This window comes from Lithobates pipiens, unplaced genomic scaffold (genome assembly GCF_037356315.1).
Source record: "Lithobates pipiens isolate NorthernLeopardFrog02 unplaced genomic scaffold, aLitPip1_a1.2 Scaffold_25, whole genome shotgun sequence".
Classification (NCBI taxonomy): domain Eukaryota; kingdom Metazoa; phylum Chordata; class Amphibia; order Anura; family Ranidae; genus Lithobates; species Lithobates pipiens.
This window is the reverse complement of record NW_027507787.1, coordinates 21093405-21111822: the sequence shown is the minus strand read 5'-3', so window position 1 is coordinate 21111822 and position 18418 is coordinate 21093405. Positions and strand designations below refer to the sequence as shown.

Sequence of the window (18418 nt, the reverse complement as noted above, 5' to 3'; positions counted from 1 at the left end):
TAATCTCTTAGCCAATGTCTTGACGAAAAATGTTTTAAATTGACATTAAGGAGGGATATTGAATGGAAGCTGGCTCAATCATCTTTTCCCTATCTCAGAATTACCGAGTGGGCATCACTAAGAAAGAGGAATGAAGGTCCTGATTCTGGCTCATTGAATGTAATGCTTTCACAAAACATGGGGTTAGTAAATGTTGGTATGTTTTATAATAATTGAGTGAAAACCCATCTGGGTTGGTTGGTTTTCCAGTGTTAGTGGACTTGAGGGCAGCTAAAAATTCTTAGGAGTCTATTGGGTTCTTGAGAGCCTGAGCACTGCTTTCATCCAGGAACAGTAAGCCTGATTGTCAGGAACTTTGTCATTTCTGGTTTCACCTGCTGGTGGCACTAATACATTCTGTACCAAAAGATGTAATTCCAGTGGCCACCAGCGGGTGTCTCCCTGCTTGGACTTCAGACGTGCCATCAAGCACACCTGTCTTGGGTCTGCTGGACTATATAGACCCACCCTGAACTATGCTCAGTGCTTCAGAATTCCTCTGCTAGCCCTTGTTCCTGCCAGTACCTGCTATTGTTCCGGTTTGTTCCAGCACCCCATTTGTTATCCTGTCATCGAGTCCTGTTCCCTGTTCCCTGCTCCTTGGTCTGCTTCCTTATCCCTGGTTTCTGTCCCCTTGTTGCTTTTGTCACTGCTTTATTAGTTCTTGTTTGTTTCCTTGCTTGTGTATTATATTAGTTAGTTAGATAGTTCGGTGGTTTTGGGGTTTGTCTTGTATTTTCGTTGCTTGCTTATGGTTGCTGATTTTTGGTGGTGTACATCTGTCCTTATCTTTAATAAATATATATATTTTTCCTTTTACTTGTTGTCCTTATTCCTTGGTGCTGCCCAGCGATCAGACTACCTGCTTGGATGTTTATGTATAACATCTGTGACACTGATCTTGCAAGGTAATCTTTAATGAGGTTGATTGGGGTGCTGGGCTTGTCCCTAATAATCTCTAAATGCTGCAGCAATCTCCAAGGGTAGAGCACACTTGGATTCAGTAGAAATGTGGATAATGAAAACAAAAGTTCTCTCTCTTTGTTGTCGAAGAGTGTTAGCCAGGGAATGACTATGTTGGTTTCTGAATTCCTAAAAGGAAAGACGTCACATGGTCAGCGTTGCAATTGCCTTCTGGAGTCAGCAGCTGACCAGTTCTGTGAAGATGTTCACTGTTTTTGTTTTTGGAGGGATTCTATTTGGTGTATTCAGGCATGTTGGTGTATTCTGGCTTTATGGAGGGATTCCAGGAAGTGTATTCATAGTAGTAGATCAGTAAAAATACATCCTTGTTGTTTTTTTATGTTGGAACCAGATTTTTATCAGTTGTCCTCATATGTAAGCTTTATGTGGCTCCCAAATCATGTGTCAGGGGTTGTATTTTTAGAAAACAAATGTTTCAGGTTCTTTTTTTATTTGTGTTTTAGTGTCAGGGGATTGTGAAGGAGGGATTCATTTAGGCACCAATTGTAGGATAGACATATAGGCGCCACCAAGAAAATGGTTAGGCCAACAGGTGCATGTCTGAAAGAGTAATGTTAGCTATCTCCGACCAGGTGGCAAGGGGAAAATGGCAGCACGATAAAAAAGATGTTGATACAAAGATAACTCCCATATAATGTATCAGAAAGTGGCAAGAATTCTTTGTGGTAGGATGGTGAATGCGCTAGACATCTGCCAGTTGGTGGGCATTAGGGGCCCTCTGAGTAAAGAAGCAGAAAAGTGAGCTGCCTGCTGAAAAGAGTCAATGTATGGATCTAAAATCAGGATAAAATCCCCCACCCCCAAAATTATACTTCCCTCTGAAAATTACTCTAAGGCAACTAATGATTCTAAAAGGGAGGTTTGGCTCTGATTGGGGATGTGCACGGTTGCTAATATCACTTTCTGTGGGTCAATGAGACCTTTAATAAAAAAACGCCCTTCTTTGTTGCGATGTTTCACCAACATGGTCCACGGAAATCTGTGATGTGTTATAATGCATGCATACCCCTCTTGATTTTTTGTCTGGTGAGAAAGAATGGAAACACATGTGGTAATGCTTTTACCCATGGGATGGGAGCTTGTTTTATTAAAAAATGAGTCTCCTGTAAGAAGGAAACATCACTCTTACATTTCTGAATATCTGTGAGAATGTTTGCGTTTTGTGCTCGCTATGCTTTAAATCACTCAACCCCACAGAAATCAATTCAATTGTTTTATAATGAGCTTGATTTGTCAGTTGCATGGGGAAACAAAACGTTCGGATAAGGTTGTAACAGTATCTACATTATATGCTGTCTTCTTCACGGGGAACTTGTGCACGTGAAGAAGACAGCGTATAGTCCACTCCAACCTGGCTGCAACCTCCTTTCCCTTCTTATTAATGATTTTCCCACTATTTAGTGTCCCCCCCCACTATCTTGTGATAGTCTTACTTGTGTGAGCAACTCCTACTTTTGCTGTCTTGCCATCTTCTATGGGAACTAAAAGACCACCCTTAGATGAGGAAGAAAAGTACCCACAGTCCAAAGCCCTGGTTTTAATATACAGTACCCACATTCCTTCCAAGAGTAGATTTTGATTTAGATTAGAGTAGACCACTTTACTATAATGGCATGTCTAACACAATAGTTCAGTTTAACATATAACGTAGGCATCACTTAAGATTCAGAGAACTGCAGTCCTGACTGCTTTTACAAACATAGCTCTCAGTAGCCTCTTACTCTATGACATAGCAAGCAAAAGTAGTGGACCAGATGTGAACAAATGCAATGTTCATGAAAGCATGAATATGCTTCCCCTTGCTTAGTCCAGGGGATATCCAATTGGAAGTACAGAATCCAAAAGCCATCTGTTTGAACCTGATGCATCACCCATTGTGATACAAGAGACATGGGGTTAAGTCTAAAAAAGAATGCCAATATACTCACAAAAATACACAATAATGTGCATGTATCAATTTCCATAAAGCCACTGGAAATGCATACATCCAGCAGCATGCTGACATGATTTCTATGTTTGCATGGAGTTGATGCAGGAGCTTGGATGGATCACATCACTGCTGTTTGCTTTACTATTCAGGGCACACTGTGACAGGCTAAATGTTTAATCCAGATGTAGAGATCCCTGGAAAGGTTGAGATTTACTTGAACAACATGGAAGAGATCAAAGATCACTAAGGTGTATTAAGTTTTTTTTTTTTTTTTTAGTAAGAACATAACCTAGCAAGGCCCCAAAGGTAATTTGAAGAGGTGCTGGCACATCAACACATATTCAGTGAGAGTAATAAGAGCTTGAGGTGATTGTATTAGTGTATTTGCAACAAGAACTGAGTACTGTCAACTAGTTTTATTTTACTAACTATCCTAGTTTGATTACCATTGCTGTGCACATTTTATTTATTTTTTCTCTATTTTTTTTCCTCAAAGCTTGTCTTACTTAACATTCTGCTAAAATGTGTATTAGTACTGCTTGGGCCTTGAGGAAGGGGGCACACCCGAAAGGTTGTCCTAAATATTTAGATATTAGTGCAACTAGAAAAAGCCTCCATGACAGTACTGAATTGTTCAGAGTAATAAGAAGAATACAATTGTTCAGCGATCTTGCTGTCTATTGTTAGGCTGCTCACATCAACCAAGGATCCCTCCAATGGCATGGAATTAATAATTCTCCACTGGATAGAATGGAATGGTGCATGCTTGGGCTTGATGGGCCATTGATATCTGATGCTTTTCCTCCCTGTGGGGACTTCCTCAGAAGGTGTGTGACCCTGCTTAAGCATGCACTATTATATCCGATGGAGGAAGATCATAACGTGTTAATGTTGTTAGGAACCTGTGTGGATTTCTTTGGAGCGGAGGGGATATTGCCAATTCTGGAACCAGTAGCACTTATTGACAGTCGTGCAAGATTTGATGTGTTTTCCCTGAACATTCCTGTTAAAGGTGTGGATACGATTTTTACTGCACTACATTTGTCTTATTCTATTGCATCTAAGTGAGAGTACATGACCTGTTATGGCCAGTGTATGTAACATCAGATTATAAGTTGTATATACTCTGAAATGTTTATATATGCACAATTATAGCCTAGCCTTATCCCAGGAGAGAGGCACTCCTACCTCAATGCTGTTTGATGAATGCTATATTGACATTGATCATGCTGATTGGCAAAAAGACCCCCCCCCCCCCCAACCTTTTTACTGCAGAATATGGATTTGGGTTGTTAACAAAGGTGCAAATCTATTTTCTTGTTCAACTACTGGATATTTATTGAAACTGTTGCACCCAGTTGTCAAACGCCTCATTGTGAGGACTGAAACCAATGTGTTACATTAGATTATCGTTAACTACATTACAACAAAATATAAATCCATATTTTGTTATATGGGCATGTCTGATAGGGAATAATTTTTTTAGATGATTTCAAGTGTGCTATTTATATTTTGGTGTTTTTGATACAAGTGTATTTGTTAGAATGTCTAAATGAAATACAAGTAAGATACCAACATTTTTTTTATTGTCAAAGCTTAATTGAACAAGCTGAAGTTAGAAGCTGATTGGTTACTTTGCAAAGCTGCACCAGATTCTGTGTGTATCCGTTTTAGTACATAATTTTAACAAATCGTTTTTTTAAACGTACTTTCCTGTAATGTTTATGTTTCTGTTCATCATGATCTCCAATTAACCCCCCTAGCGGTAATCCCGAGTCTGGCTCGGGTTGGGATTTTAATTACAAATTAAAACTAAAATTAAAATTCCATATTAGAGACACAGATATCAATAAAAACTAGATACAGGATCTAACCATCTTCACTTTACTAGAAATTGTGTTTTATTTTTGTTTCCATCCCTGTTCAGGAGAGTTCCCCTCATTTCCTGTTAAAGTAAATGTTAAATAAGTAATAGGAATTTCCCCAATGGTGATGCAAGCATTAAATGAAACAACAAAAGATTTACAGAAGTAATACCCATTCTGCATTCAAATCAAACTTTAAAAAATAACTGCCTGTACTAAAGTTTTAACTTACTTCCAGTCAATTTGATTGTAAAGACAGATACAAATGAGCCATTGTTACTGATTTTCAAGGTGATGTTAATTAAATACCTCAATGCCAACCTTTTTATGGTTGCTTTTCTCATTTGATAGGTGAGTAAATTATTATTGGCAAGCAGTTGATAAGTCAAATCACACTACAAACAGGGGAAGAATATTGGTCCGTTCACCATAGAAATGGCGAACATGAATCAAGGAGACATTTCCGAACGCTACCTAGCAAAAAACATTTAGATGACAGGGGAGTTTTATCATAGTTTAAAATCATCTAAAGATACCCATACTCTAAGACTGGTGTGTCTGATTATGAAATGACATAGTGGTTGGTCATCAATGGTGAACATCTGGATTGTCCAGGGAATGACATATGGCACTTTATGATAACATACTGTATATCATTTATGCAAGTAGAAGTACAATATTATGGACTATGTAACCCGACTTTTTACCTCACCCAGGCAACTTAAAAATGAATGTTATTTATAAAAAAGTCTATTTTGCCTAAGATATAATGTTGCTATTAGTGGGATGGTCTTAAAATGTCTATATATAAACAATAAAAGCACATTTGTGCTAACCACCCATTTAGCAATCATGCAGCCTTAAATAACACCACTTTGAGAAACCTTTATTTCTTCAGATGTTTGCAGTGACAAAGTTAATACAACAGTTAAAGATCAATTCTAATCAAGTTGAGAGATTGCAAAAGGCAAGCTTACTGTGAATGTGACAGAAATTTCAGATAAATATCTGCTGAACTGTTTATATTTTCTACTGATCAATGCATTAAAATGACCCATAACAAAGAGAAAAACAACTGTAAACCTTCAAACCTATTTTAGAGACTTCTCAGAAACTCAATACATATATTTTCTATGGTTCAATTATTCTTGCCCTTCAACCTTCTTTATTCACCAGTTTTGTCTGCTTTGATTTTAATATTGATCTGTTTATTGTGTTTCAGGCAAAGGATGCTGATCTTGGTGCTAATATTACATATCGGATAAGATCGCAGGAAATGTTGCAGCTTTTTACAATAAACTCATCATCAGGAGAGCTATCTCTGTTAAAACCTCTTGACTTTGAGTCATTTACAGGAAAGGAGGCAGTATATGTCTTTCTTGTGGAGGCTTTTGATGCTGCAGGAAGCATGCCCCCTGGAATTGCTACTGTAACAGTCAGAGTAAAGGTATATTGTTTTTTTTATATATATATATGAATAGATATCTGCATAAATGACATTGGTTGTCTTAACTGTCCTTAGCAAGACCACAAAAACAGAAGCCATTTAGCTCAATGATAATAATTATATAATATATAATATTATATACTTATATATTAAGTCACATGCATTTTCTAATAGATGCCCCTCCTTCCCTTTTCTTCATCCAAATAACATGAAGCCATTTGGAAAATAGTGCCTGGAATCCAAAAAAATGTGCACCTAATTGCCCTCATGGGTCCATTTATAGCAACATATGGTCCTGGGAAACCCTCCAATTGTGCATCATTATTATATAAAGGGCATGAGCTACACATGCCCATAATGTAATAATCATGTTCAAAGAAACATACTTCTCCACAAGCACATGTTACTATAGTGCCTGTATATGCCTGTGATGTAATAATTACATATGGTGCCCCACCACCGCTACCAACACACATTACTGTGACAAAACATGGTGATCGGAAAGACTCACCGCACCTCATCATTGAATCATAAGCATGCAAGGCTCTGCTTCTTCACCACAGTTGCCCAGTATTTAAAAATGATGTGCCCTGGCAGAGTCTTTTGCACTGCTGAAACCCCCCTGGATTATCCTTAGCCCCCACTTAAACTACATTTGTAATAAACATACACTCTATTTGAATGTTTTAATATATTTTACAATTGTAACGTACCAAGTGAAAACACTATAATTACCCATTGCCAAAGTAACTAGGGTGATATCACATGCAAAATTGCACTTTTTAGACATTTCAATGTTTTTTTTTTCCACAGACATCCAAAAACATGTAGTTTGGTTGATAAGTGATATTAACACTTCTGTTCTCTTACATCTATACAAGCTTTGTTCTATTACCTTTGCTGATGGAATATCTTCAAATTTAATTAATGTCATGGAATAACTGTAGATACAACTGTTTACAAAGTAATCTTAAAACAATTTTTACTAAGCATAGACAATGCATTGTTTTTCTTGCATTACAGCGAAAAAATATATTCATCAAACAGATACAATACCGCTGTTCACTACAGGCATACCCCACTTTTAAGTACACAATGGGGTTTATTTACTAAAGCTGGAAAGTGCAAAATCAGGCTCACTTCTGCATAGAAACCAACGAGCTTCCAGGTTTTATTACCAAAGCTTAATTGAACAAGCTGGGGTTAGAAGCTCATTGGTTTCTATGCAGAAGTGAGCCTGATTTTACATTTTCCAGCTTTAGTAAATAAACCCCATTGCGTACTTAAAAATGGGGTATGCCTGTATTTGCATGCTGTCTTAAATTATAATGTATCTGCATCGAAATAACAATGGCTCAATTGCCTTAATGCAATAAAAAAATTAACATAGAAGGGAAGTTAGCATTTTTGGGATGCCTTTTAGAAAATCCAAAGAGAATGCATTAAAACAGCAGTTATAACTATGTTATACTATACATATAGGTATATTCAAGGTGTATACAACACTGAAATAAAAAAGGTAATATATTGAAGCTCACCAAGTGACTGCATTTGTTTTGTTTGTTTTTTCAGGCTTTTTTCCTTTATTTTCACCTAGTAATCCTATGTATAATATAATTTCTGTCCCTGTGTGGCTATGCTTCCACTTCCACGTCTGGAAGTCAGCTGACATTTTCCCCAGAGTTTCTTCTGGTTTTACGTACTCCGTTGCTGTGATTGGCCAGAGCCACCAGTCATGGCACAGGGCCCTGAAGAAATGGCATGGGCAGACGTTTCTTCAGAGCGCATGCGCTGATGATGTTGGCGTATATAGTAAATATCTTCTAAACTGTGCAAGCTTAGGAGATTTTTATAGTACCTACAGGTAAGCCTTATTATAAGCTTACCTGTAGGCACAATTAAAAAGGAAAACTTTACTTCCCCTTTAAGGCGTCAGTATCCGAAAACATTTTGGACAATTTCATGCTCCCAACTTTGTGGGAACAGTTTGGAGATGGCCCCTTTCTGTTCCAACATGACTGCACACTAGTACACAAAGCAAGGTCCATAAAGACATGGATGAGCGAGTTTGGGGTGGTGGAACCTTGACTGGCCTGCACAGAGTCCTGACCTCAATGCCGGAATTAGCATAAGGCAAATAGTAGGCTCAAGTGAATCTGTCAAAAGAATGTTTTATTGTCTGTAAAACAGTAAAAAAAAATCTGTACCTTATTATAGAGGGTTTACACCACGTTCTGTTCATGTGGAATTCTCTTTAACAGACTTACAGACAAATCAATTGGGTTGATTTACTAAAGAAGTAAGGCATGTTCACTTTGCAAGGTGAAGTTTCATCAAGTTTAATGAAAGATGTGAAACTAAAAAAAAAAATATTTTGCAAAGAATTCCTAAACACTAGCACGGTGCTCTGCTGACCTGAATTATCTAATAACATGGGATCACTTATTGGGTGTTTTTTTGAAAAGTTATTTTTCACTTAACACGTTACCTTATTCACTAATCTAAGTGAAAACACACTTTGTAAAGTGAATATGCTTTTACACCTTTAGTAGATTACCCTCAATGTGTGAAAGGTTCTAACCCTTTCCACACTTTGAAAAACTGTTTTTGTTTGGGCATTGAAGAGATTCACCTCACTTTTTTTCGCAGTGGCACAATAGAAAATGAAGTTAAGTTGGACGGGCTTTTCTTGTGTATTTTTGTGTGTGTTTTCTAGCAGACACAATAATTCTACCAGTGTCAGTATTTATGTTGATACTGATAGAAGTTATATGTCAGTGGCAAGATCTGAGCTACACGAACCACTAAATAACCAGTAACCATTAGTAGTGAAAACCTTACTGCCCAGACAGTTTTTTGTTTTTTTTTATTAGTGGCCAACTGTGCTGAAAAACTCATTATTGATCTTCCCCATTTCATCACAGAAGAAAAAAAATGGCTAGAGTTTCAACCAAATGTTTTAGTGGGTGCGCTACCATTTTTCTGTAGTAAATAACATTTATAGTAAGCACGGTATTGACAAAGTTAAGCACACTTCCCCTATGAATTAGTATAGATAGTTTATAATAAACACAATCAAAACACTCCATAAAAAACAACTAGCATATATTTCTAAGTAATTATCACAGTATAAAAAATTATGTAAGAGATTAAAATGAAAAGGCTGATTATTATGGTTGGAATGGTACAGCTAGTATGCTTCATTGTCCAAACAATAGAAGATTATTCAGCATTCAGAAGGATTGAACAATTTAAAATGTTGTTTCTTTTTCTAAGATGTGGGGGAGATGTACAGAGATTTTCTTAGGTGAAAAGTATATTCTGATTTTCTTATCATTATATTGCATCATTACCAATGTTACAAGGAAATGTCATGTACTGTCAAGCCTTACAGGAGAAAGAACTCACAACATGTTCTAACTCCTTGCTGCTTCCTTGTCTAGAAAGTGTTTTAATACTATTGGAAATCTGCAAGGAAAAAAGAGAGAAACTAGAATGCAATCAAAAGAAAAAGCAAGATAATATAAATAATAGTCTTGCTAGTATATTTCAGTTATGTCATGCACATTTTTTTTAAACTCTTTATTACAAATTCTTTTCTTACAAATGTATTTACATAATTTATGCATCTTGTTTACTTCCAAAGTATTAACATATATTCCTATTTTCATATCTATTCACTCTTACATCTCATTCTTCCCACTCTTCCGTCTTATAGACACTATTTCCTTCCTCCTTTTATTCACTTTATACTATATATTCAGGTCTTCCTGCATCCGTTATCCGTATCCGATATGATCTATTCCATTTTGCCCAGATCTTTTCATATAGCTGCACATTTCCCCTTTGTTCATACATTATTCTCTTCTATGGTACAACTTGGTTTACCGCCCTCACCCATTGACTTATTGTTGATGGATTTGGCTGGATCCATTTTTCCACTATCTGTTTTTGTGCCAAGAATAATACTTCTTGCAAAAATATCCTAGTATATCTACAACTTCTTCCTTCATTCAAGACTCCCAATAAGCATAGTTCCACTGTGGCCTTAATAGTTTTATTTAAGACTTTTCCTACTTTCCTGACCACCTGTTGCCAATACTTCCCTATGCTCCCACACTGCCACATCAAATGAAGGAAGTCCGCCCCTCCCTGCCCACATCTTATGCAGTTTGGGATGGGCATCCTCCCCATCCTATACAATCTATTCGGGGGCCAGGTATGTCTGGTGTATTATATTTAATTGTATTTTATTTTATTGTTCATTGCCGGGGATATTTACAGGTGGGAGGAACATATTTCATCCCACTCCTGATCACTCATATCTGGAATGACTGCATGCCATTACTCCCAATGGTTCACCACTTATTTTGGATATCAGTCCCTTTGATCCCTGCAATCTCAAGATGCCTATAAGAGGATATTTAGAAATGTTGAATTCCTTTATTCCAAACTTCACTGTAATATATGTCTGAACTGTAAATACCTATAAAAAACTGTTTACTTCGGGGCGTGGCCTGCAGCGGAACCGAATGGACGTTTGATTCCAGAGCTCCTGCTTCCCCAAAGACAACACGGCGACAAGCGGCTAATAGGACCCCGATATTCGTCCACATACCTGGCGTTTTGAGAGGGGCACACCTGGTGAGCATGATGGGCAAGCGAAAAGGCTCATCGAAGCCTCAGCGGCTCACGGATTTCTTCCTTCAACCGCGCCATCAAGGTAAGCAAGATGGCGCCGACCACCCTTCTCCACTGACTGCAAAGCATAAACTAAAATTGCCCACAAATACCTCATCCCCTAACATTATAGACTCCTACAGCGACCAGGCTTCCCCACCGGCATCCTCTCCCTCGGGGAGCCCAGCTAAAGTGAAATTGAAGCTGGATGGCTCTGGATGCAGTCCTGCGCTGAGCCCGGCTGCAGACTCTGAGGATGACACCAGGGAACTCCATGACTCTATTTCCAATTATCCTACTACCAATCAACCAGTGCTGGATACGGTACTGAAGGACATGCTGGTCTCCCTGAGGAGCACACTCCAAGCTGACTTGATGGGCTGCATGAATAGACTTAGCGGAGCTGTGAGAAAGGTGGAAGACAGGGTTGATCATTTGGAAGGCAAGATGGGGGAATTTGCTTCCACCATAAATGACTTGGTGGATGCGCACGACCTGCAAGAAGGGGAGTCCACATGGGTTAGAGATAAGCTGGCTGACATTGAGGACAGGTCCAGGAGGAACAACCTCAAGATTAGAGGAATTCCTGAATCCATCCAAGCCTCGGATTTGCGCTCCTATGCTACTGACCTGTTCACCTCTTTACTACCCAATCTTTCAGCCATTGAACTGTCTATCGACCGGATACACCGACTACCAAAACCTTCGTATCTCCCAGACAAAATCCCCAGGGATGTGATTCTTCGTATGCATTTCTATTACTCAAAGGAACAACTGATGCAGTACGTTCGTAAGCAGGAGCAGCTCCCTCCTCAATACCAACACCTTCAGTTCTATGCTGACCTGTCCCAACATACACTACAAAAACGAAGAAATCTAAATACGATCACGAAAGTTTTGCGCAACCATCAAATCCCCTATCGTTGGGGGTATCCTACCAAAATTACGATCACATATCAGGAACGCTCGTTTGTCATAGATTCCTTGGACAAAGGTATTACCTTACTAAAAGAATGGAAGATTCTCCCTGATCCTAAGGACAACAATGCAGACGCCTCCAATCGTCGGATGCTCAGCCCGGACTGGAAGTCAGCGACACCACGAAACGCCAACTCACAAGTTTGATTGTACACCAACGGGGTCTTTTCTCCTCTAGTTGGGGAGGCAGGTCGTTCGTTGGGCCTGAACTGTTACCCCGAATTACCTGAGCAACACTCGGTTGCTTACTACTCACCCCTTCCCCCTAGAGGGGTGTCTTGGATCTAAGTTAGAGCTTATCATGCTCTCTTTCTTTCAATATTTTAGTTATGTTTATACAAGTTGGATTTTCTTCTTTTTTTTTCATTCAGTTACTTTACATGCATTTTCTTTTTTCCTGGAGTTTTACCAGTTCCTACGAATCCGGCAACTCACCTTAAGACCACCTGTTCATCGTACGGACAGCAGCTTGCAAGACCAACTTCAAAAGCGGTTTACAGACCACACTCAATCTCGGCTTAAATGTGAGTACCTTCCCCATGGAGTGGTCATTTTACACCTGCTAACACCTCTAGAAGACGTCTTCTACTCTCTTTTTATGTATACAGCACATATCACACTTTCATCCCCCGACTATTCCCATGGCCATTAACTTCTTATCTATTAATACTAAAGGACTCAACCACCCTATGAAAAGGAAGTCTATGTGGAAAGAAGCGTTATCCACTGGGTCAGACGTCCTCTGCGCCCAGGAAACCCATTTCTGCCAACATGCAGCGCCTGTCTGTAAACATAAGAACTTCCCACACACGTTTTTCGCAAATGCCACTTCTAAAACGAAAGGGGTAATGATAGCAATCAGAGACTCTGTCCTTTTTAATTTACATACGGCGATTGCTGATCCTCAGGGTCGCTACTTGATTGTGTCATGTGATATAAATCAAACAACTTACACCATTGTAAATGTCTACGCCCCCAATACCCGTCAAGTTTGTTTCTTTCACAAAATTATGAAGAAGGCTCGGAAACATGGCCAAGGATCGATGGTAATCTGTGGTGACTTTAATATCGTACCTGATACGTCCATTGACACTACCTCCACGTCCAAACGCATACCCCTATCTCTGGGCAGCACACTGCATAGCGAGGATGTTTATGACGTATGGAGATGTTTGCATACAACGGAGCGAGACTTCACTTTTTTTTCTGCCCCTCACCACACATACTCGCGAATAGATTTGTTTTTGGTCGATCAACACACACTATCTAAGGCACTATCGGCATCTATCAACACCATCACGTGGTCTGACCACGCGTCTATCACGCTGTCTCTGAAAAACTCTTCTACATTTGAATCAATCCCTCTCTGGAGGGCGAACTCATACATTATGCAACTGCCTGAATGTAGATCGTATATCGAGGACCATTTGGGGGAATTTTTCTCCCTCAACGGGCCCTCGATGCCTGATAAATTTGTGCTCTGGAATGCCCATAAGGCATATATTCGGGGGATTTTTATTAAACTGGGAGCTGGGGAGAGGAGGCGGAGGCAGCAGAGGATACGCGACATTACTAACAAAATTCGTGATTTAGAATCACAAAACAAACGGGCCACTTCCCAATCTTTGACTGAACAGCTCCACAGACTGAGACACGACCTGAGGCTCCTTTTACTGGACTCTTTTGAAAAACAGACAAAAAGACTAAAAATGACATATTACACTCAGGGCAACAGGGCAGGAAAACTACTTGCATACCGACTTAAAGGTCATAGACTGAAATCAAAAATTCCTTACATCCTTCACCCTACTAGCAAACATAAGATGTTACGCCCACGAGATATTGCAGACGCATTTAGCGACTATTATGGTTCCTTATATAACTTAAAAGACGACTCTACCACTACTCAGCCCTCACCTTCCTTGATTAATGACTTTTTACAACAGCTATCCTTGCCTACTCTATCCTCACAACACGTGGAACAACTTAATACACCTTTTACGTCTGACGAAATTCTCAAAGTTATTGACTCACTTCCTGGATCTAAATCCCCTGGACCTGACGGTTTTTCCGGAGACTACTATAAGACGTTTAAAACGTATTTACTGCCTTGTCTGACAGAAGTGTTTAACGCTGCCGCCGCCTCCTCTTCCTTCCCACACGAAATGTTGAGTGCAATCATAGTGACTTTGCCGAAGCCAGGTAAGACCCCTGATACACCAGCCAATTTTCGTCCTATATCCTTACTAAACACGGACGTGAAAGTCTATGCCAAACTTATAGCAAACCGGCTAGTAAATATTCTGCCCTGTTTAATACATCCTGACCAAACTGGGTTTACGAAAGGACGACAAACCTCAGATGCCACGAGGAGGCTGACCAATATCATCCATCTGGCTGGCGCTGGGCGGGGGCCTTCTCTGCTCCTTGCGTTGGACGCGGAGAAGGCCTTCGACAGGGTCCACTGGGGATATATGAAAGCAGTCTTAACCAAATTTGGATTCTCTGGTATGATCCTTTCGGCCATAACGGCCCTCTACTCGAATCCCTCAGCGAAGGTATACACCTCGGGTGTACTTTCTGCCCCCTTCCCAATATCAAATGGAACGCGCCAGGGATGTCCACTCTCCCCTTTGATCTTTAATTTAATTTTAGAACCCCTGGCGGAACATATAAGATCCCACCCCAATATCACTGGATTCAAAACTCGAACATCTGAACACACGATAAGCTTGTTCGCTGATGACATTATCTTGATGCTCACGAACCCTGAAAAGTCTCTGGCTTCGGTACACGACACTCTGAGACTATTTACCACGTTGTCTTATTATAAGGTTAATGAGAACAAGTCTTATATCTTGGGCATGGGCGTGGACAAGGATATGCAGTCGAGAATTAGCGCACGGTTCCCCTATAGGTGGAGTGAGAAGGGCATAGAGTATCTGGGAATCACCTTGACCCCCACATCCGGGGAATTATATACCAATAATTATATCCCTCTTCTTAAATCCCTACCATCTAAATTGCAAGCCCTTGATAAAACAGAACTCATCTGGTCAGGCAGATTGGCAGCAGTAAAGATGATAGTTTTGCCCCAACTACTCTATCTGTTCAGGTCCCTTCCCATCCCTGTCCCCATTAAATACTTTACTGAAGTACAAGCAATAATAAACAATTTTCTGTGGAGAGGGAAAAGGGCCAGGTGGGCCTTCAAAGACTCACTGACCGCGAGAACAGCAGGGGGAGTGGGCAATATACAGATCTATGATTACTACATAGCTTCCATACTAGCCCAACTGAGGACGTGGTTCCCTGACTCACCCCCCACGCGATGGCAGGATCTTGAGGAAAACCAAATCCCCAACTCTAGCCTGTACAACTATTTACTGACCCACGTAGCCAATGCTCCCGACCTTGCCAATTTGGCCCCCTCTATAGTGGCATCTCTACGAGCTTGGAGGGTACTTCTTGCGCAAACTTTTACCGTCCCTACTTCTACTTTAAAAGTCCCTCTTGGTAGTCTCAGTGCACTCATCCCCGACCTACAAATATCTCATTGGCAAACAAAAGGTATAAAACACATTGAGGATCTTATGATAGGTCCAGCAATGAAAACATTTCGCACATTACAAATTGAATACGGCCTGGCAGATTTGGATAGTTATAGATACATCCAAATCAAGCATCTTTTCCAATCTCACAATATCCCAGATATACAACTCCCCTGGAAGATTGCTTTATATCTTACTAAACCCTCTACTAACCTAAAGGGGATATCTCTTTTTTATAACACCCTCAACGACAAACTAACATTCCGCAAAACTTCCAACATTCACGCTTGGGAAAAGGACTTGGGGAAAACATTTACAGAAGCCCAATGGAGAGCCGCGCTGAAAGTAGCTTACGCATCCACCAAATGCATCAACCTTTGGGAACTGACGCAAAAAATATTGCGTCGCTGGTACATTACTCCCAATAAGATATCCAAATTTGCCCCCACTGCATCTCCACTTTGTTGGAGACAATGTCAACACCCCGGCACCTTGTACCACATCCTTTGGGAGTGTCCTAAAATACGGACACTTTGGAATAGGGTGTTTCACTTGTGCTCACAAATAGCACAATTTCCCATCCCCGCTGACCCGGCACTGGCCATCTTATTTCTAAATATTGATCAAATACCCCAACCAGCCAGAACGATTGTTTCCCATATTATACTGAGCACCAAACTAGCCCTAACGCGCCACTGGAAAGATCTTAACGCACCCACGTTCGGGGAAATTGTCATGACTACCAACACACATGCTATGTATGAAACCCTGTTTGCTTCAACCCAAGGCAGGCTCGGCGTGGCCAGAGCTAATTGGGAAAGGTGGACTAACTGGTTTACCAATTCTAAACTGATATGATTGTAGAGTTACAATAACTTAGACTTGTGAAGGATCACGAGGTCATCTGTGTTAAAACTCCAAAACTCAAGCCTTTCTTTTCTTTTCTTTCTTTATTCTTGTTCTACTACTTTACTGCCTTTTTGTTCTCTTCTATTCTTTATTTCTTCCATCTTTGTTTTATTCTATACTCGTTGAAATCTTGGGTGCTCTTCACCCGCTCTATATTCTTATTTTACCTACAAGCCATACTACGCTTACCAGGATACAGCGCAGTGGATGTCACCTGATTTGTTTAATGTCTCCGGGGTGGGTGGAGGTCTTCCCCCTCTGAGCACAGTGAGTACCCACTAGGGGTGCCGGAGGGGGGGCCTCTTCTCTTCTCCACATTGGGGAACAGACTGGATATATAGGCTACCCTTATTATTATCTTCTGCCTATCGTTCTGATAAACCAGCTGTGATGTACTTATGCTCTTAGAAACCTTCTCTACATTATATATCCTGTGCGTGTCTTATGTGCTTCATATTTATATTGTAAGTGAAATTTTGATTCACCATGTATGTAGGTATATCTCTGTTACCTTATGTTAAAATTTTCAATAAAAATTTATTGCAAAAAAAAAAAAAAAAAAAACTGTTTACTTCGGAGGTCATATTGTTTACACATGTTCTCATATGGCACTATTATATTATTATTATACATGGTCAATGGTTATTTTTTTTCTGTTTCCAGAATTTGCTATCTTCATACCTTTCTAATTCTTCTAATGTTGGGTTGTTCCATAGGGCAGTTTCTGGTGGGGTATCATTAAATCCCGTCAGTTTTTTTGCTTCCTTCCAAACTGATCTGGCCAGTTTTAGAAGGGGGGTTTTTACTCCGACCCTTCTTCAATCTGTTATTTCTAGACCTATCAATAGGTCTCCTACCTGCATTTCATTTAGCAAATATTCCTCCACCCTCATTTCTTGTTCCTGCATTAGACAGTTAGTATGCTAGACAAAATCCTGCACACACGCTTTTGACATAAATCAGACGCCCAGTCATCCAACAATGAGGCCTAAGAGTGTACAAGGCCTAAGAGTGAATAAAATGATATGACCTGCAAAGTAATGGTAGACAATAGCATACAAAATCAAAAAATCCATGACATGCCATTGTCTTGTGAAAGTCAAGAGTTTTTAAATATTCTACACCAGGCATGCCAAACTAGTATTGTTGGGCTAAATGTAGCCCTCTTACACCATCTTCACAGCCCTCAGTAGATGAAGAGTTTAAACCACTTCTGGACCACCCACCCTCGTTATACGTCATCTGTTTAAAGAGGAATATCATTGTTATGGCAGCAGCTATCTTCCAGTTTCAGATAAAAGTGGTCTCTGCAGCAGAATTGTTGCAAGATCACTTTTATCGGTGGCGGGAGAGGGCTCCCCCTCCCACCGCGCTCTGGTGCCCTCTGCCACTTACCGTCGGCAGCAGCAGAGGCGATAGGATCTTCACCCTTGCTGGGCATGGAGTGGAGAGATGGCCCCCACTCATCTCCATAATAATGCAGGGCAGAAGGGACATCATAATGTCACTTCCACCCATAGCTCCTAAAGGGCCATTTAAAAAAATAAAATAAATGTAAATTACATTTTTTTTTCTATTATTGCATTTTAGTGTAAATATGAGATCTGAGGTCTTTTTGATACTTAAGAGGTCCTGTCATGCTTTTTTTCTATTACAAGGGATGTTTACATTCCTTGTAATAGGAATAAAAGTGACACAATTAAAAAAAAAAAAAAAAAAACAGCGTAAAAACAAAAAGTTAAATAAGAATAAAAAATGCTCTTTTTCTAATTAAAAATCAACTTAATTAAAGGTAAAAAGCCTGCTTTGAATGCTTTGACACATGTCAAAATTCAGTGCTTAACCACTTCCCACCCGGCCAATGCAAGCCGTCTACTTCTGATAGGACGTTCAGGAACGTCCTTCAGAAGGAGTGGGATCGCGCGCGCGCATGCCCACGCAGCGGCGCGATCCCGATGTGCTCGTGTCACCCGGACACGGCACATCTCAGATCGGCAGGAGGGCTCTGTGATTGGCCCTCCTGATCACATGACGG

General features: G+C 40.0%; 1 protein-coding gene across 1 annotated transcript in view; it reads left to right on the top strand.

The window, feature by feature from the left end:
* PCDH15 (protocadherin related 15) overlaps window positions 1-18418 on the top strand; it is a 1670337-nt gene that overhangs the window by 1152361 nt on the left and 499558 nt on the right. The window contains exon 22 of the mRNA XM_077454160.1: window positions 6041-6265. Coding sequence (XP_077310286.1) covers window positions 6041-6265 — 225 coding nt within the window. The remainder of the gene's footprint in view (window positions 1-6040; window positions 6266-18418) is intronic.